The sequence below is a fragment of the Giraffa tippelskirchi genome, chromosome 9 (assembly GCF_054371585.1).
Source record: "Giraffa tippelskirchi isolate mGirTip1 chromosome 9, T2T-mGirTip1v1.2.pri, whole genome shotgun sequence".
Taxonomy (NCBI): Eukaryota; Metazoa; Chordata; class Mammalia; order Artiodactyla; family Giraffidae; genus Giraffa; species Giraffa tippelskirchi.
The window spans coordinates 152567822-152584193 of NC_137283.1; the positions used below are offsets into that span (position 1 = coordinate 152567822).

At 37.5% G+C, this 16372-nt stretch overlaps 1 protein-coding gene across 1 annotated transcript in view; it reads right to left on the minus strand.

The window, feature by feature from the left end:
- Positions 1-16372, minus strand: part of SYNE1 (spectrin repeat containing nuclear envelope protein 1) — a 471658-nt gene that overhangs the window by 307674 nt on the left and 147612 nt on the right. The window contains exons 16-23 of the mRNA XM_081530296.1: positions 12050-12146; positions 11154-11356; positions 9130-9294; positions 8179-8331; positions 7001-7144; positions 4490-4663; positions 2024-2182; positions 1341-1505 (exon numbers count right to left, since the gene is read on the minus strand). Of these exons, the coding sequence (XP_081386422.1) occupies positions 1341-1505; positions 2024-2182; positions 4490-4663; positions 7001-7144; positions 8179-8331; positions 9130-9294; positions 11154-11356; positions 12050-12146 (1260 nt within the window). The remainder of the gene's footprint in view (positions 1-1340; positions 1506-2023; positions 2183-4489; positions 4664-7000; positions 7145-8178; positions 8332-9129; positions 9295-11153; positions 11357-12049; positions 12147-16372) is intronic.

A 16372-nucleotide genomic window follows, 5' to 3' on the forward strand; every position in this document is an offset into this window, starting at 1 on the left:
AGCTGAGTGGAAGCCAGGACTAACCCTCACAATCCCTCACTCCCTAACTGCAGTGTGTTCCAGGCCTTGCTGGTTCATTATGAGCCATTTCTGCATTCACACCAAGCATACCAACTGTGGACTGAATTGTGTTGCCCCCTCCCAACCATCCCATCCCACCAAAGTCATATGTTGAAGCCCTAAACTGCAGTGTGATGATATCTGAGGGTGGGCCCCTCATGAAGGAATTAGTGCCCTTTTTCAAGGAGAGACATTGAAGATCTTCCCCTCTACCTATCTCTGCCATGTGAGGACACAGTGAGAAATCCATCTGCATATCAGGAAGAATCCTCACCAGAACCCAGCCAGGCAAGTCCCCTAATCTCAGACTTCTAGTTTTCAGAACTGAGAAAATAAATTCCTATTGCTTAAGCCACCCAACCTGTGTATTTTTTTATGGTAGCCTGGGCAGATGAATATAACACATGCACAAATATACATGGCTAAGTCTCACAAAGTCTTAGGATTATACATGCAGGGAAGCCACAGTGATTCAAAAGAAAACAGCAGAGTAGGGGTGTATAAATTTGAAGGGGATGTTGGATGGTCATGGACATCAAACCTAAATCCATCAGCTGCATCCCAAATGCATTGCATTCATCATTTGAGAATGTGGTTTACATAAATATCCATTGAAATTTCAGGAAAAAAGTGTACATTGTCAGAGGGAATCATCTCCATACACCATTTAAGAGATTACTCATATTCTCAATACTGATATAATTTAAATGAGTATGATTAAGAGGGAGATGGCTTCACAATACTGGCTCAAGTTGTAGATTAGCTACCAAACTTCAAGTGACATGGCAACTATACCATGTGTGATGTGGCAGAGTTATGATATAAGCACAAAGACTTTGCCATCCGCCTAAACTTCTCTCTTAGAAAGCATATGCTGGTCGTGAAAGAGTGTTTCAGCTAAATAATGAATTAATAGTTTGGAGAGTCTGAATTATCTCTCCTGTGGTTCTCTGCTACTCCAGGGGCTCAAGAATGGCCAATTATAGGGCAGCTTATCAACTGCTTTGAGGTTCTTTTTGCTGTCATTTCTTGGGGTCTCGTATCTAACAAGTTCCTGCTCTCCTGACTCATTTCTCCCTTTCCCCTCTCCCCTCCCTTTCTCCCCTTCTCCTTTCCCCCTCCTTCTTCTTTCCTCCTCCTCCCCCTCCATTTTCTTCTTCTTCCCTCTCTCTGTCTCTCTCTCCTTCTCTGTATTAGATCATTACGCTCTTTTTATTTTTCATCCAAGATGGCTTGCTCACGTCCTTACATCCTCAAGGGCCCACATGGGATGCACTCACAGTGTGTCTCTTCAGCAGGTCTTCCGGGTCCCCCTTTTCCTCCAGGCCTTCCTGAGCAACCCTCAGCACCTTCTCCAACTCAGCTCGAGACTCCTCAAACTTCTTCATCAAGCGGCTGTTGGTTTCCACATGTTTCTTCCAATCTCCAGTTTTCTTTACCATATTCTTGATTAAAAAAAAATAATCATAATGGGATATCAATCTCCAGTCATTGCAAAAGTCATTTGTTAAAGAATAGTGTTTCTTTCAAAAAACACTTGGAAGGAATACATGTCATTATGGTGAGAATAATCAATCCTTTTAAATATTAATCAATATCAGAGAAAAAAATGTTAGTCACACAGTCGTGTCCAACTCTTTGCGATCCCATGGACTGTAGCCTGCCAGGCTCCTCTGTCCATAGGATTCTCCAGGCCAGAGTACTAGAGTGGGTTGCCATTTCCTTCTGCAGCGTACTTCCCGACCCAGGGATTGAACCCAGGTCTCCTGCATTGCAGGCAGATTCTTTACCAACTGAGCTACTCAGAAGTACAATATCAGAGAAAGAAGAAGTAGAATGATTGGTTTCCAAACACCAGTAGATGAGCCGTTGGTCAAGAGTGAAGACATGAAATGCGGTAATTACAAGTGTTTCTTCTTGGAATTCTCCTTGTTCACATCTCTAAAGCAGGCAGAGAACTTACCTGAAAAGCAACATGCATATCTGCAATCTTTCTCTGTAGCTTCGTCTGATCAAAATGCTTCAACACGTTGCTCAAGGTCACAAACTTTTGAACACTCTGACTGCCTTTCTCAATTTGAGTCATGGCTTTCTTACAGCTTTCTTGACAAGCTAATAGTTCCTACAAGGAAAGGGAACCCACAACAATAGTATTCAAAAGGGCGAGAAAGAATGAGAGTAACCATTACAAAACATTAACAGCATTATATAGCTTTTAGGCTTTTAATCAGCAATAAGTAAAACCAAAAGTATGGAGAGGCAGAATGCTTTTCAGAAGAGCACAATTTTAAGCAATCACGGAAGTCAGTGCCTTTTATATAAGGCATTTAAATGTCACGCCGAGGTTTCTGAAATCTTTTACATTTCATGCCTACCTTATTAATATCAAGAGAATGACAGAGCATCAAAATTGTTATCTGCCTAGTGCGTGCCTTCCTCCTACCAACTAACTGGTCCATAACTTATTGTAAAAACAATAATGAAATCAATCTACATTTCAGGCTATAATCTGTCTCAATAAATTTAATACCAGTGCATATTATACTTTACTGAGTTAGTTGAAGCAGATTATATATAATTTGTATATCCTAAAATATACAACATTTGAATTCTTAAGGTCCACAAACTATCAACCTCATTGATAAAATGGTGGACTCCACGTTGGTTGGTGGATTAGTTGCTAACTTATGTCTGACTCTTGCATGGACTGTAGCCTACCAGGCTCCTCTGTCCACAGGATTTCCCAAGGAAGAATACAGGAGTGGGTAGCCTTTCCCTTCTCCAGGGGATCTTCCCAACCCAGGGATCAAACTCAGGTCTCCCACATTGCAGACAGATTCTTTGCCAGCTGAGCCACCAGGGAAGCCCAAGAATACTGGAATGGGTAGCCTATCCCTTCTCTAGTGGATCTTCCCTAACCAGGAATCGAACTGGGGTCTCTTGCATTACAGGTGGATTCTTTACCAACTGAGCTATCAGGCAAGCCCTAGAAAAATCTTACTCATATTTTATCATTAAAAATAGTAAATACACTTTTAATTGTGAAAGGATTATTTGATGGAGACATATAGCAATTTGGGAACGTAGGAAATGGCACTATGATTTCAAAATGAAAAACAATCTTTAACTAATATGATGAGAACACATTAGAATAGGGTTTGGTGGTATAATCATTGTGTGTGTGCTCAGTCGCTCAGTCGTGTCCGACTCTGCAATCCCACGGAATGCAGCCTGCCAGGCTTCTCTGTCCATGTAATTTTCCAGGCAAGAACACTGGAGTGGGTTGTCATTTCCATCTCCAGGGGATCTTCCTGGATCAAGGATTGAACCCACGTCTCTTGCATCTCTTGCACTGGCATCATCATTGTGACTTATCATTAATAATAATAATAATAATTGCTACAAGTTATAGAGTATATGCTCTAATGTGTTAGTCATATTATAGAATATTTAATGCAGTCTCTACAACAAGTTCTCAACTTAGGTACCGCCACCCCCATTTCAATGTGAGAAAATAAAGCTAATCAAGGCTTTGTAATTTGCTGTATCAGATCTGAATCCCTGTCTGACTCACTTCTTGGAGTCTCTGCTCTTTCTGCTAAGTGACACTACCTTCCTTTCATGAGTCAATTTTGATGAATACAGTGGCAAACCTTTTGCCCATCAGTTTCACCCTCTGTTGCTTAAGTTCATTTATAATGAACCAACTAAATAAGCCAATTAACTGCCACACTTAGTAGGAGGCTGTTCTGCATACAGATTTGCTTACTAAAACTGAGACAAAGAAGAACAGTTCTCAAATACACTTCCAAGAATGCTATGGTCATGTCGACCGGTCTAGTCCTAGAGGCACAAAAAGATCTCATAAGACACAGACGATAGACACTGGACAGAAATGGAATGCAATTATTTATTTCTGTACATAGCTAAATATATACAATTTAAAATTTATCTATACAATTTTTATCTACATAAATATGCAGGTATGCCTAAGTCGCTTCAGTCGTGTCTGACCCTGTGTGACCCATGGACTGTAGCCTGCTAGGCTCCTCTGTCCATGGAATTCTCTGGGCAAGAATACTGGAGTGGGTTGTCATGCCCTCCTCCAGGGGATCTTCCCAACCCAGGGATCGAACCCACATCTCTTTGGCTTCTGCACTGGCAGGTGGATTCTTTACCACTGAGCCACCAGTGAAGCCCCTATGTAAATACGCTTATATATAAATATATAGAGAAATGTAACATTTTTTATTCTATCTATAGTGGATAGGGTTTTCATCTTTGGTCATGCGTTTTTGTTTTGAGTTGCCAGTACTATTCTATTAAAAGTTTTCTTCTCCTATCACTGAATTTCTATCATTATATGCACCTTAGTGTTATTGCCGATGCATTCGATTAACTAGGTCTCCTGAAAGAAAATTTTCCTTACCTGATGTTTCTGTTTAAAAAGAGGACTAGATTGTGCCTCGTGTTCAAGAACTGTCATAATGTCATCGATTTTCCCAAGTGAGTCATAAAAGGCCGTCATCTGCTTTTCTAATTCCTCCAACAGTACCAACAGCTGCTGAGACTCAGAAAGGAGTGGGGAGTAACAATCTTTGACCTTTAAAAAAACAAAGACACAAATTCCATTGAAGGCCGTGAAAGACCATAAGCTCAGGGCACTATTCATAGGGCTCAGGAATGTTTTCTTCAGTATCGGGTAGTTTTGTGCTTACAGATCTCCAGAGATACTCTTTAAAGATACTTCCTGTGTATTGTTAAATTTTGATGTAAAAAAGAAAAAGCACTACTACTGTACCACTGAGACAAGTAAATGCTAAGGAACTTTCTCATGAAAATACATCTAAATCATCCACCTGGATAGGTCTTGCTCATCTAAATGATGTCAGTGAGCCAGATGGCATCAAATTCCATTTTATGAACTCTGCAACCCATCTTCACATTGGGTTCAAAATCTGACCTAAGACAGTCATGAATGAACATTATCTAAGCCAACCTGGACTTTGCAACTTTATTTCTAAGAACTCTACTACTTGACCCCTTAACTCTAGACAAACTTACAAACTTGTTGACGCGTTCCTCCCGTGGAGGTCCTGTGCCTCTCCTAACTTCCTTCAAGCTCCATGCCTAGCCATTCTTTCCCCATCAACATCCCACTCACACCAAGCACCATGTCATATACCAATTTATTCACAAAGGTTCCCATGCTGGCTCTCCCTCATCTGAATTGGCCCAGCTCTCATCTGTTACTTCTCTTTTAAAAAATGTTATTAACTCATACACCTGCATTGTCTTTATCTTCATGATGAGCTCCTGAAGCTAAAGATCTCCATCAAGTGTCTGCTTTGTCATATCTGTTGGAATCCAGGAGCTCATACAATCTTGCAAGAACTTCCTGCCCCCCTCATTTTATTTAGAGTTGCTCCCAAAGTACTATGGGTTGACCAAAATATCCATTTGTATTTTCTCTAAGGTAGTATGAAAAAACCCAAATGTACTTTTTGGTCAACCCAATGCTTTTGGAAACCAAGGAAAGGAAATTAAGTATCTGTTAGTAGATCTTTTATTTTTTTTCTTTACGTTGTAATTATTCTCATGTTCTGACTGAAGGAGAAAGTCATCTAAAGAAAGCTACTGTCCTGTTGCCACAGGGCTCTTTTAAAATTACTGAACAAGATAAAGAGAATACGCTGACATGCATAATAATTGATATGCTTTCTAAATCTTCTCTGGACACAACAGGAAACTTACCAAGATGCTACATCTAACACAGCAGTTAAGAAAGTGTGATGACTTACCTGTGTCAAAAGGAACAATTTGCTTTCTCAGAAGTTGCCCTAAATCATTCAACCCGACGTAGGCTGAGATGTGCCAGCCCAAGACACAGCTCTAAAGGCTGCTTGAAGGTTATCTAACTGATAATATTGACTCCAAATTGTACCAAATCCTTATAAATAATCTTGAATATTTGAAAGGATTTAAAATTAGCATTCTCGTATATACCAGTTTGAAAAAATTTTCTCTTCTTTCCATGGCCTTGATTCTTCCTATTTCTACCTGTCTCATTTATGCCTTTTTTCAATGAATTTTCCACAGCTGATTTCATATTCTCATATTGGTATTTCTCTTTCCAAATTTCCTTTCCTAATTAACAGGGTTTTCTGTTTTATTTTCCTTTGTTTTCCAATTCTTCATGGCAAAATTTTCTCTTCACTTACATAATCACTCCTTTTTATTTTCAAGAAAAAAAAAAAACAGGTATTAATTACCCAGTTTAAATGGACTTTGAAAACAGTATCATCTTTTTAAAATGCAACTTTAGATAGATAAAACATCCTAATGAAATTGCCAAAGCTGTTAAGGAAAACCCCTCAATAGAATAGAAATGACTTATGGATCATTTGGTATTCTTTGAGTTTCCTGCACAGAAGTGGCATAAATGTATGTATCTTCAGTCCAAAGTGAGCTCTGTGAGATGAAGAGGGCAGAATTTCACTATTTTGTGATTGTGCAAGTGACAAGAAATGGTGTAATAAAGAGCATGTAAGTATGTCCAATATCAATACACCCCAATACAAGAGTATGCTGGAATTCTTTCTCACTTAAATATATGATGTCTTTCTCCTCCTCTTCTTCTCTCCTTGCTTCCCATTTCATCACTTCTAACTGGTCCTCTGTTCTTCCAGAGGAGGCTTATCTTCTTATTAAAATACACCTACTAGTACTGCTACATTAAAGAGGCAAGGCTTTAGTATCAGCTCCATAGTTTCATTTTTTAAAGCTCATGACAAAGTTACTAGATGAAGAATCCCAATAAGAAATAAACACAGGATCTGCTAACAAGTGAATGAGTTGCCTGCGGTGACAGTATAGTAAGACGAGCTGAAAGTGATGTTGGTCCTGAATGGAGTTTCACACTTTAAAAATTTTTTCCCACCTTGGTTAGTTGCTCTTTGAGCCCAGACATGGTTGCAAACATTTCATTAGCTTCTTCTTGGGAGACCTCTTTGGTAATGAGGTGCGCTGTCTTTGTAATCATCTTATACTGAGCATCCATCACAGGCACCCTCTGCTCAATATCCTACATGAATCATTGAAACAGCTATGTTAACACGTGATACATTTACTATTAATTTCAAGATTCCTCAAGTGGATACAGATCAGTATGTACTGAATAAAACTCTATACTTGTAATGATCTTTCGGAGAGTCCAATGACCACTTTCCTTTATTACTAATATATGATATATTGATATAAGAAAATAAATTAAGAAAATAAATCAAAATAAATATAGGAAAATAAATAAAATGAATAGAATTTAACAAATAAATTTCCTTAAATATCACCATAAATCCTTAGGTTAACATAAAGATAAGCAGAAGTAATCTTTACACTTTCAAAATACATATTAATGTAATCTGTAAAAAATGCATGTTAACAATTTGGGGCAATTCTGATTTTAAAAATGAAACAACTTACTTCTTTAAAATAAGTAACACATTGTCATTGCAGAAATTTATAAATTAGAGATAATAATGAAAATTTAATACAGTCTTCTCACACCAGAGCCAATACCCCTACCACCACAAGGCTCTGCTAAAATTACTAAAACAAAGTTAATATTTTCCTGTGTGTATTTACACCTATTTTTTATTTTTACCAAAAAAGGATGATGCTTTGTTTTGCTTTTCTTACTTAATGATGTATTGGAAAAGTCTGTATCATTAAATATTCTTCCACTGCTTCATTTTTGAGAGCTGCAGGGTATTCAAAATATGTAAATAGCACAATTCATTTAGTAAATCCTTTATTGTTGGAGGCATTTATGTAGAGGTATCTCCAGACATCTGTTTTTCCCTAGTACTTTATAATTTGGTTGTAGAAAATGGAAATTTCTATTAAAAAACTATTTTGAAGTTACTCTATGGTCAATACACATCTTAAAAAATTTAAATAGCTCTTTTATGAGAGGCAGAAATCAGGATATGCATAGATGTCACAGTGATGCCAAGGAGACACAGAAACAGTTCTTGTTATGACCTAAGTAACTTCACTGATCTTTCTTTACACAATAGAATAGGTTTTTCACTTTGTGTTCCCAGAAAACCAGCTCACCTCCAAGTCTTGAATTAATAATTTGACATTAATAAAAGAGACTTCTAAGGGCTCTGAAAATTTCCTATGGGCTTCAGTTGCAAAATCAGACAACAAAGTAACACAGTCGTTGTATTCTTTCTTCATTCTGTCCAACTCATCAGCTCGAGCATACTGTTCAGAAAAGGGAGTGGGCCAACACAGAAAACCATTAAGCCAAGACTCAGGAAGCTTGTAACTTTCACTTCTACATAGTATCTGGAATTGTTAGGTGGTAGGAAAGACTCTGATTCCTGATTCTTATTTTAGATACACTTAAAGTTAGTTAATCCCGAGAAGGCAGTGGCACCCCACTCCAGTACTCTTGCTTGGAAAATCCCATGGACGGAGGAGCTTGGTAGGCTACAGTCTATGGGGTCGCTAATACCCCATGGACGGAGGAGCTTGGTAGGCTACAGTCCATGGGGTCGCTAAGAGTCGGACACGACTGAGCGACTTCACTTTCACTTTTCACTTTCATGCACTGGAGAAGGAAATGGCAACCCACTCCAGTGTTCTTGCCTGGAGAATCCCAGGGACGGCAGAGCCTGGTGGGCTGCCGTCTGTGGGGTCGCACAAAGTCAGACACGACTGAAGCGACTTAGCAGCAGCAGCAGAAGTTAGTCAAATTACTTGAAAAGAAGAAAGGAGCTAGCATAGAAGCAAAGAATTATGATTTAAAGCATGAATCATTCCATGTAAGTAAGCTCCATATGTCAACATAATACTTAATCAAAACTGTACATTTCTGTTATGTTCCTCCATTACAAATGGAAAGAATAAAGGACCAAATAGAAACAACAGTTCTAAACACATCTGTACTCTGCCTTAATAAGCCCATGCTATAACAATAAAGAATCTCTCAACAGACTGTTTATCACAACATTTATGACATACCCATGTTCTAGGCATAAACATATTTGAAAAACATACTTGCTTGACTTCCATAAACAACTCCCTCCATCGCCCATTTAGCAATAGTAATTGCTGTTTGAGATCACGGGAAACCATCTCATCACATGTTTCAATTAAAAAATTGCCAGCATCATTCATGGCAGTGTGCTGTTGTATCCAATGAGGCAAATTTCGGAAAAAATCCTAAACAAGAAACAATGCATACTATTGTAAACCATAAATCAAAAGTTAATAAATGATATGAAAGTAACCAGACCATGAGAAATACCTTGGTTCTAAAATTTGTGCAAACTTTAAGGTGAATTTTAACTCTTTCAAAATGTAAATTTTTAATAAAGAAGTTAAAAAATGTGAACTAGAAATTGTGTCTTTTCATAAGAACAGGTATGCCATATCTTTTGCTGAAGACAAAACAAAACATGATGATCATATTCTGTTATTCCTATTTTACAGATTAAAAAGCTGAATTTCTGTGACTGTAAGGGACTTGTGCCTCTATTCTTCAGGCTAGTAAGTACCAGTGCCAGAGTCATATAAAAGGTATAGTATTTTAGGGAATATATAGCTCTAGGAAATATTTATATATATCTTTCTTAAGAAAGTTTTTACTGATTACTTTTGATATTAAAATCAAATTTTAAAATCTGAATACAGTCCATGAATATAATTAACAATCATCGAGATAAACTCTTCAAGGAAAATAAAAAAAATTATCTGGGCCAAGAATACGTAATACAATGACATCCTTCCTTATTTAAGGTTACACATTTGATGATGGAGCAGCTTCCACTTGATTTCAGATTGTGTGCACACACACATATGCACCATGGTAAAAACCCAGAACACCATAATTCAAAATCGATTTCACAAGTCATGTGTGGGAGGACTTCCTGCAGAAACTGGTGAGAACACCTGTTTCTGGTGGTTATATCCCTTTGGATGAAATTAACACATATGACATCTGCTAGGGCACTGCCAGTCTAATCAGAAAAGCCAAAATCTGTGTGGGTTACAGTCGCTCAGGTACACGAAAGTACTTAATCTATATGAAATATAGAATGGGAAACATATAAAAATTATACATCTGCTTGAATAACATAAATCGGGGAACCGATCTTGAATGGCAAGCAGTAATTCTAATATAAGTGCTAAACCTCTTAATGGGAATCTGGCATTTTAAGGTTTTATATATAAGTTGTTTTTCCATTAGAAAATACCGGACTCCCATTGAGAAGTATATATACAGAAGTCAGTCCATTTCATGTGATATTTTAATGTAAGTGATATTAAAGTAAGATAGCAATTCTTGCAAACACACACACACACCTGTAACTGGAGGAAAGACAATCGCTCCTACCCAGACCTTGACTGGCAGTTGATAAAATCCAAAAACAAACTTCCAGAGAGACAAACATCTGTTGAATTTGTATAATGCCATCACACAGACTTAGTGCTACGTTAGCCAAAGTTGTTTTAACTGATCAGCATTCAGTCACTCAGTTGTATCCGACTCTTTGCGACCCCATGGACTGTAGCCCACCAGGCTCCTCTGTCCATGGAATTTTCCAGGAAAAGAGTACTGGAGCGGGTTGCCATTTCCCTCTCTAGAGGATCTTCCTGACCCAGGGATTGAACCCGTGTCTCCTGCGTCTCCTTCGTTAGCAGGTAGATTCCTGGGAAGCCCAAAGTTGTTTTCATCCTCTCTTAAATTAGGAAATCCACAGAGGCTGCGCCCTTTAAGTCACAGATTTTATTGTGTGTATAGCGCCCTCTGCTGCCCGCTGGGTTTGGCTGCCCCTCCATCAGTTACGGCTCTTCTGAATGCAAAAGTCCAACACTGCCCTAACGTTAGGCTTTAAAAAGTAGAACATTTCTTGGTCTAAAATAATGTACTAACCTGAAAGTGCAACGTTTAAGGCAAAGTCAGGATTTGTGTGACACGTATGCAAACACATAACACTCCCTAGAGAGAACTTTGCTGTGAGAGTCTCCTATTTCTAAATTCGCCTCTGCTTGTTTCCTTTTGTAAGAAGCAGTCTTACCTTTTTGGCATGTTCTGACTGATTTAGCATTTTCTCAGCATCCTCTAGCCAAGCCTGAAGACTAGCCACGGTATTGCCATATCGGTCCCAGTTGGCGATGACTTCCTCCAGCATACTCCGCACGCTCCTGACTTCCACCGAGAGGTTCCTCCACTGGGCAGTGGTTTCATTCATGAATTTCATCACGTTCTCAGCTTCTTCCACTGAAACAGGTAAGTTATAATCCCTATTTTATATTTTAAATCCACCACACCTTTTTTTCTAGGGTCTACTGGAGAGCATTCATAATTCCTCCTAGGATTTTAAATTTAACAGATGTAATGTTAGAATCACATTCAGCTAATGATGGGGATACGTTATCTTATTCATAGGTATTTATAAAGATTAAAGACAATGAATATTTAAAATTTCTGATAAATGGTATATATTAATAATAGGTGACATATATTTGTTTGCATTTATATGCATTCAGATAGACACATATATAGTACAATCATAAGTGCTCTAGTCCATTTTCAGCAAATAGGAGAAATATATCTGCAAAACGAAACAGACATATTTTACAATTGTGTGTTTCCACGAGCTTAAGTTTTCATTTATTTTATTATAATATTCAGGTTGGTCCAATTTTGCCTTTAACCATTGGAATTTGAAATAGGTTTGAACATTACAATTTAGAAAATGAAAACTTTTTTCCTTTCTCTTAGAAAATCACACACACACATACAGGAGAGGCAGAACACAAAGTCAAGGGAAGTGAATCCAATATGGCTTTTCAGGCCAATGGCATGGTTACGCAAAGATTCTGCAGAGAAAAATGATTTAATCATAAGAAATGTGTAGGTTCTAAATTCTACTGTATTCAGTACCACAACAAATTCTGTCTTGTGTTTTACCTGAACCATCAGCTTTGACATACATCTCAGCTGTCTGTTTCAAGATCTGGTACGTCACTTCATATTGTTCAAAGAACTTGCTATTTTCTATAAAAGACTAGAAAAAAGAGGGAATGGTTAGATGATAACTAATACAGGCTTATGCAGACATGCAAAAGTCAGTCTTCTGCAGTGCAGGTATGTGGATATGTTACCCAAATTTATCAACCTCATTCTTCTTCAAAACATCGAATTAATTCAACTGCCATAAATAATCTGATTATTTCTGAGAATATAACTTTATTCCCGACTTTTGCTTCTAATTCACCCCTAGATTGAGAAGATATTATACTTCTTCTCCACCCAAGGGTTTGTTTTTAGAAGAGACAGAAGCTTCTCCAGAGTATGTGGGGCTAACATTTAGAAAGCACTAAATTTGGAACAACATTTGAAAGTGTCCCACTGGGTCTTAGCTGTGGGATTCTGTTGCTCTTTGAACAGTAATTCTGGTGGATGATGATTCTGAGGTACTTCAGAGTATAAATAACTGGCACAAGGCACACTTTCTTAAAAAGTAAATACAAAAATATTTCTAAGTAGAAAATTATTAAATAATCATACATTCTATCCATGTTATCCATGTTCTCATATTTCTATTAACCTAGTATAAAAATTAAAGATAAGATACATCTATATCTAATACGGTGGTGGTTTAGTTGCTAAGTCATGTTCAACTATTGCAACCCTGTGAACTCTAGCCCACCAGGCTCCTCTGTCCATGGGATTCTCCAGGCAAGAATCCCGGAGTGGGTTGCCATTTCCTTCTCTGGGGATCTTCCCAACCCAGGGACTGAACCCATGTCTCCTGCATTACAGGTGGATTCTTTACCGCTGAGCTACCAGGGAGCCCCTATATCTAAGATGGCTGTATGCAATTTATGTATGCATTAGAATTACCATAAGCAAATGGAAACTAATATGGAGGACACACTGATTTTTATTATTGCTAACTCCAGGAAATATGAAATAATTCCTGTTTCAAAAATTATTCCTACTTTTCTTAAAGTAGAAAACTAAAGCAATTACAAATAACAACATATTACCAAAGGCTTCTCAATTTCTTTTAATAGTGTAATTAGTTCCTATGATTTAAAATCAGTAAAGTATTTTGTGTCACTATTATAAAATATAAAATTGGTCTTCAAAAACTAGCTGAAGTTCTGAATAGGATGTTGATGAATGCTTAATATGGAGATGCAAAATGCTTGTGTGCAGATGCAAAACTATTCATACAATAATTTCATAGACATCCCTAGATTTTATTAATAGAAATTTATAGCATTTCATGACTATATTTAAAAAGTTACATATAATACATTTCATACCATTTTATGTTTGCATTTACTACATAGTAACTATTCTTCATGGATATATTGAATAAAGCTGTGAATTATCTGGAATGAGGGGTTCCCTGATGAATACCTTACCCAATAGGTGGAAATAGGCTTTATTATTTTTGATGAGAATTGGTTAGCTCATTATTTAGCCTTATGTCCTATTCCCTTAACCTCTGCCTGCTCCCCAAATGGAGAAAGAGTAATTTAATGGAATTTAAATTTTGAATAATTTCACAAATAAGTAGGTCCTGATTTGATCAAACACGGATGATTACACCTAATTTTCAAGGCCGTGTAAGAAATTGAAGAAACAAATATATTCAGCAAAATTTTTAAAAATAGTGTCCATTTAGTTTGGACACAATTTCAAGGAGCTAATGGGAAAACTTTTGCTCAAAGTGTCAAATAAATGGAAAACAGTGCCTACATCAGACATTAAAACATACACATGCTTTTGCTAGAGTGACTTACAAATTCATTATAAGTGAACAAGAGAGAAAAGTTATTTCTAGTTTCATTTTTGGTACGGTTGGGGAGAAGAATGTTTTAAGAATATTATAAATGTAGAAATTCATTAAAGTACTTTTGAGTTTTCCTATGTGGACAAAGACATCACTTTGCTGACAAAGGTCTGTGTGGTCAAAGCTATAGTCTTTCCAGTAGTCATGTACGGATGTGAGAATTTGACCATAAAGAAGGCTGAGCAGTGACGAATTAATGCTTTTGAAGACTCTTGAGAATCACTTGGACAGCAAGGAGATCACCCCAGTCAATCTTAAAGGAAATCAACCCTGAATATTCATTGGAAGGACTGATGCTGAGGTTGAAGCTCCAACACTTTGGCCACCTGATCTGAAGAGTCAACTTATTGGAAAAGACCCTGATGCTGGGAAAGATTGAAGGTGGGAGAAGAAGGGGACAACAGAGGATGAGATGGTTGGATGGCATCACCAACTCAATGGACATGAGTTTGAGCAAACTCCAGGAGATAGTGAAGGACAGAGAAGCCTGGCATGCTGCAGTCCATGGGGTTGCATAGAGTTGGACATGACCTAGTGACTGAACAACAATGCTGCTGCTGCTAAGTTGCTTCAGTCGTGTCTGACTCTGTGCGATCCCATAGACGGCAGCCACCAGGCTCCCCCGTCCCTGGGATTCTCCAGGCAAGAATACTGGAGTGGGTTGCCATTTCCTTCTCCAATGCATGAAAGTGAAAACTGAAAGGGAAGTTGCTCAGTCGTGTCTGACTCTTCGCGACCCCATGGACTGCAGCCTTCGCGACCCCATGGACTGCAGCCTACTAGGCTCCTCCGTCCATGGGATTTTCCAGGCAAGAGTACTGGAGTGGGTTGCCATTGCCTTCTCTGGAACAACAATGAGGAAAACTAAAGAATAAATTTTTGAAGGAAGAAGCCTCATTTGTTATTTTAGTTTTTAAATTGTTTCATTTATTTTTGCCCTTTATTTATGAGTCCTGAATAACTCCATTTAGTAACATGAATTATTTTGTCTACTAGAATCACTTCAGCAGGAGGACTGCTAATTCCCTTTTTCGCTGTGAGCCATCTAGATGGAGTCTCTCAGAAGAATGCAAAATTAAGCACAACAGTGATGGGGTTAGTTTATTTCTTTTAAAATACAGTTTACATTTGGATATCACGTTCAACAAATAAGCTATGTTGGTCAAGGGACTTTTAAAGTTGTTGGCACTTCAAGGAAAGGAAGACATTTCTTTATGCTACAAAATTCAAAGAATTGGAAGGGAGTAAATTTCTACTCTCAAAAGAAAAATGTAATAAATACAAAGCTCATCAATTTCACTCAAAGAGAGCTAAACCAGACACTTTAAGATTTTAAAAAATCAACTGAGATGTGAGTAGTACTTTCATTAGAACTGCCTGTTGACTTTAGTAAAATCATTACAAATATTAGACTAAATAGTCATATTCCATATGCTGCATTCACTTTATCTACATCCCCATGAGCTTTTCTTCCTTGTGAAAGAACAAAATACTGTCTCACTTCTTCCACTGTGAAATTGGAGCATGTATTAAGTAACACAGTTTTGTCATGAACAATTCTGACATCAAGAACCAAACCAATCATCTTCTGATTTACATTACAGTATATAATCTCTTACCAGGATCCTGTGGCCTAATTTAATCAACAAGCGTTCATTAACTATTAATATTTTCTAAGAATTCCTTGAGCACTTAGGGGCTGTGTACCTAAGTGCCTCTTAAAAGAGGTAAGGAGGAAACACATTCTTTGGTTCCCCAGCTCTTAAAAAAAGTATCTTTTTTTCTTGCAGATGAATAGAATTGAATTGAGAATTCAGATGAAGGAAGAGATAATTATGGAACTCTCATATCCCAAATATTACTTTGCTTATTTGATGATGTAGCAGCATATGGCTCATTACAATAATGTCTTTTTAGAAACCACGTAAAGGATTATATTTAAGAAACTGATTTTATGATTTTTTTTAAATCTTCATGCACTTTGAAACAGTCTCTTCTAAAGAGAATGATTATCCCCAAAACTCCAGAAGAATGAGAGAAGCTTTGTGGCATGTGAGATAGAAGGAAAACAATGAGGTGTCAGTCTTTGTTCCTTAGAAAAATTCTTATTATTGTTAAAATTTTGGAAAAGATTATGTCTTCTAGACATTAAGTTATGTATAAGGTCGCATAGGTATATGCGGAACTGAGGAACTGAGTCCTGATTCAACACATTCCTATGTCACTGGTGGCCACATAGAATAATCTATAGTGTCCCAAAAATCTCCCCCAAGAATCCACCCACACCCTACCCCAATACCATGCTGCCTATAATAACATAAGAGTAACTCATAGGCTGCAGTATGGAAATGTAAAATATTGTCAATTATGGACCAATGATAAATGGAACTGATGTTTATGTGAACGACATTCTTTAGTTCACTGAG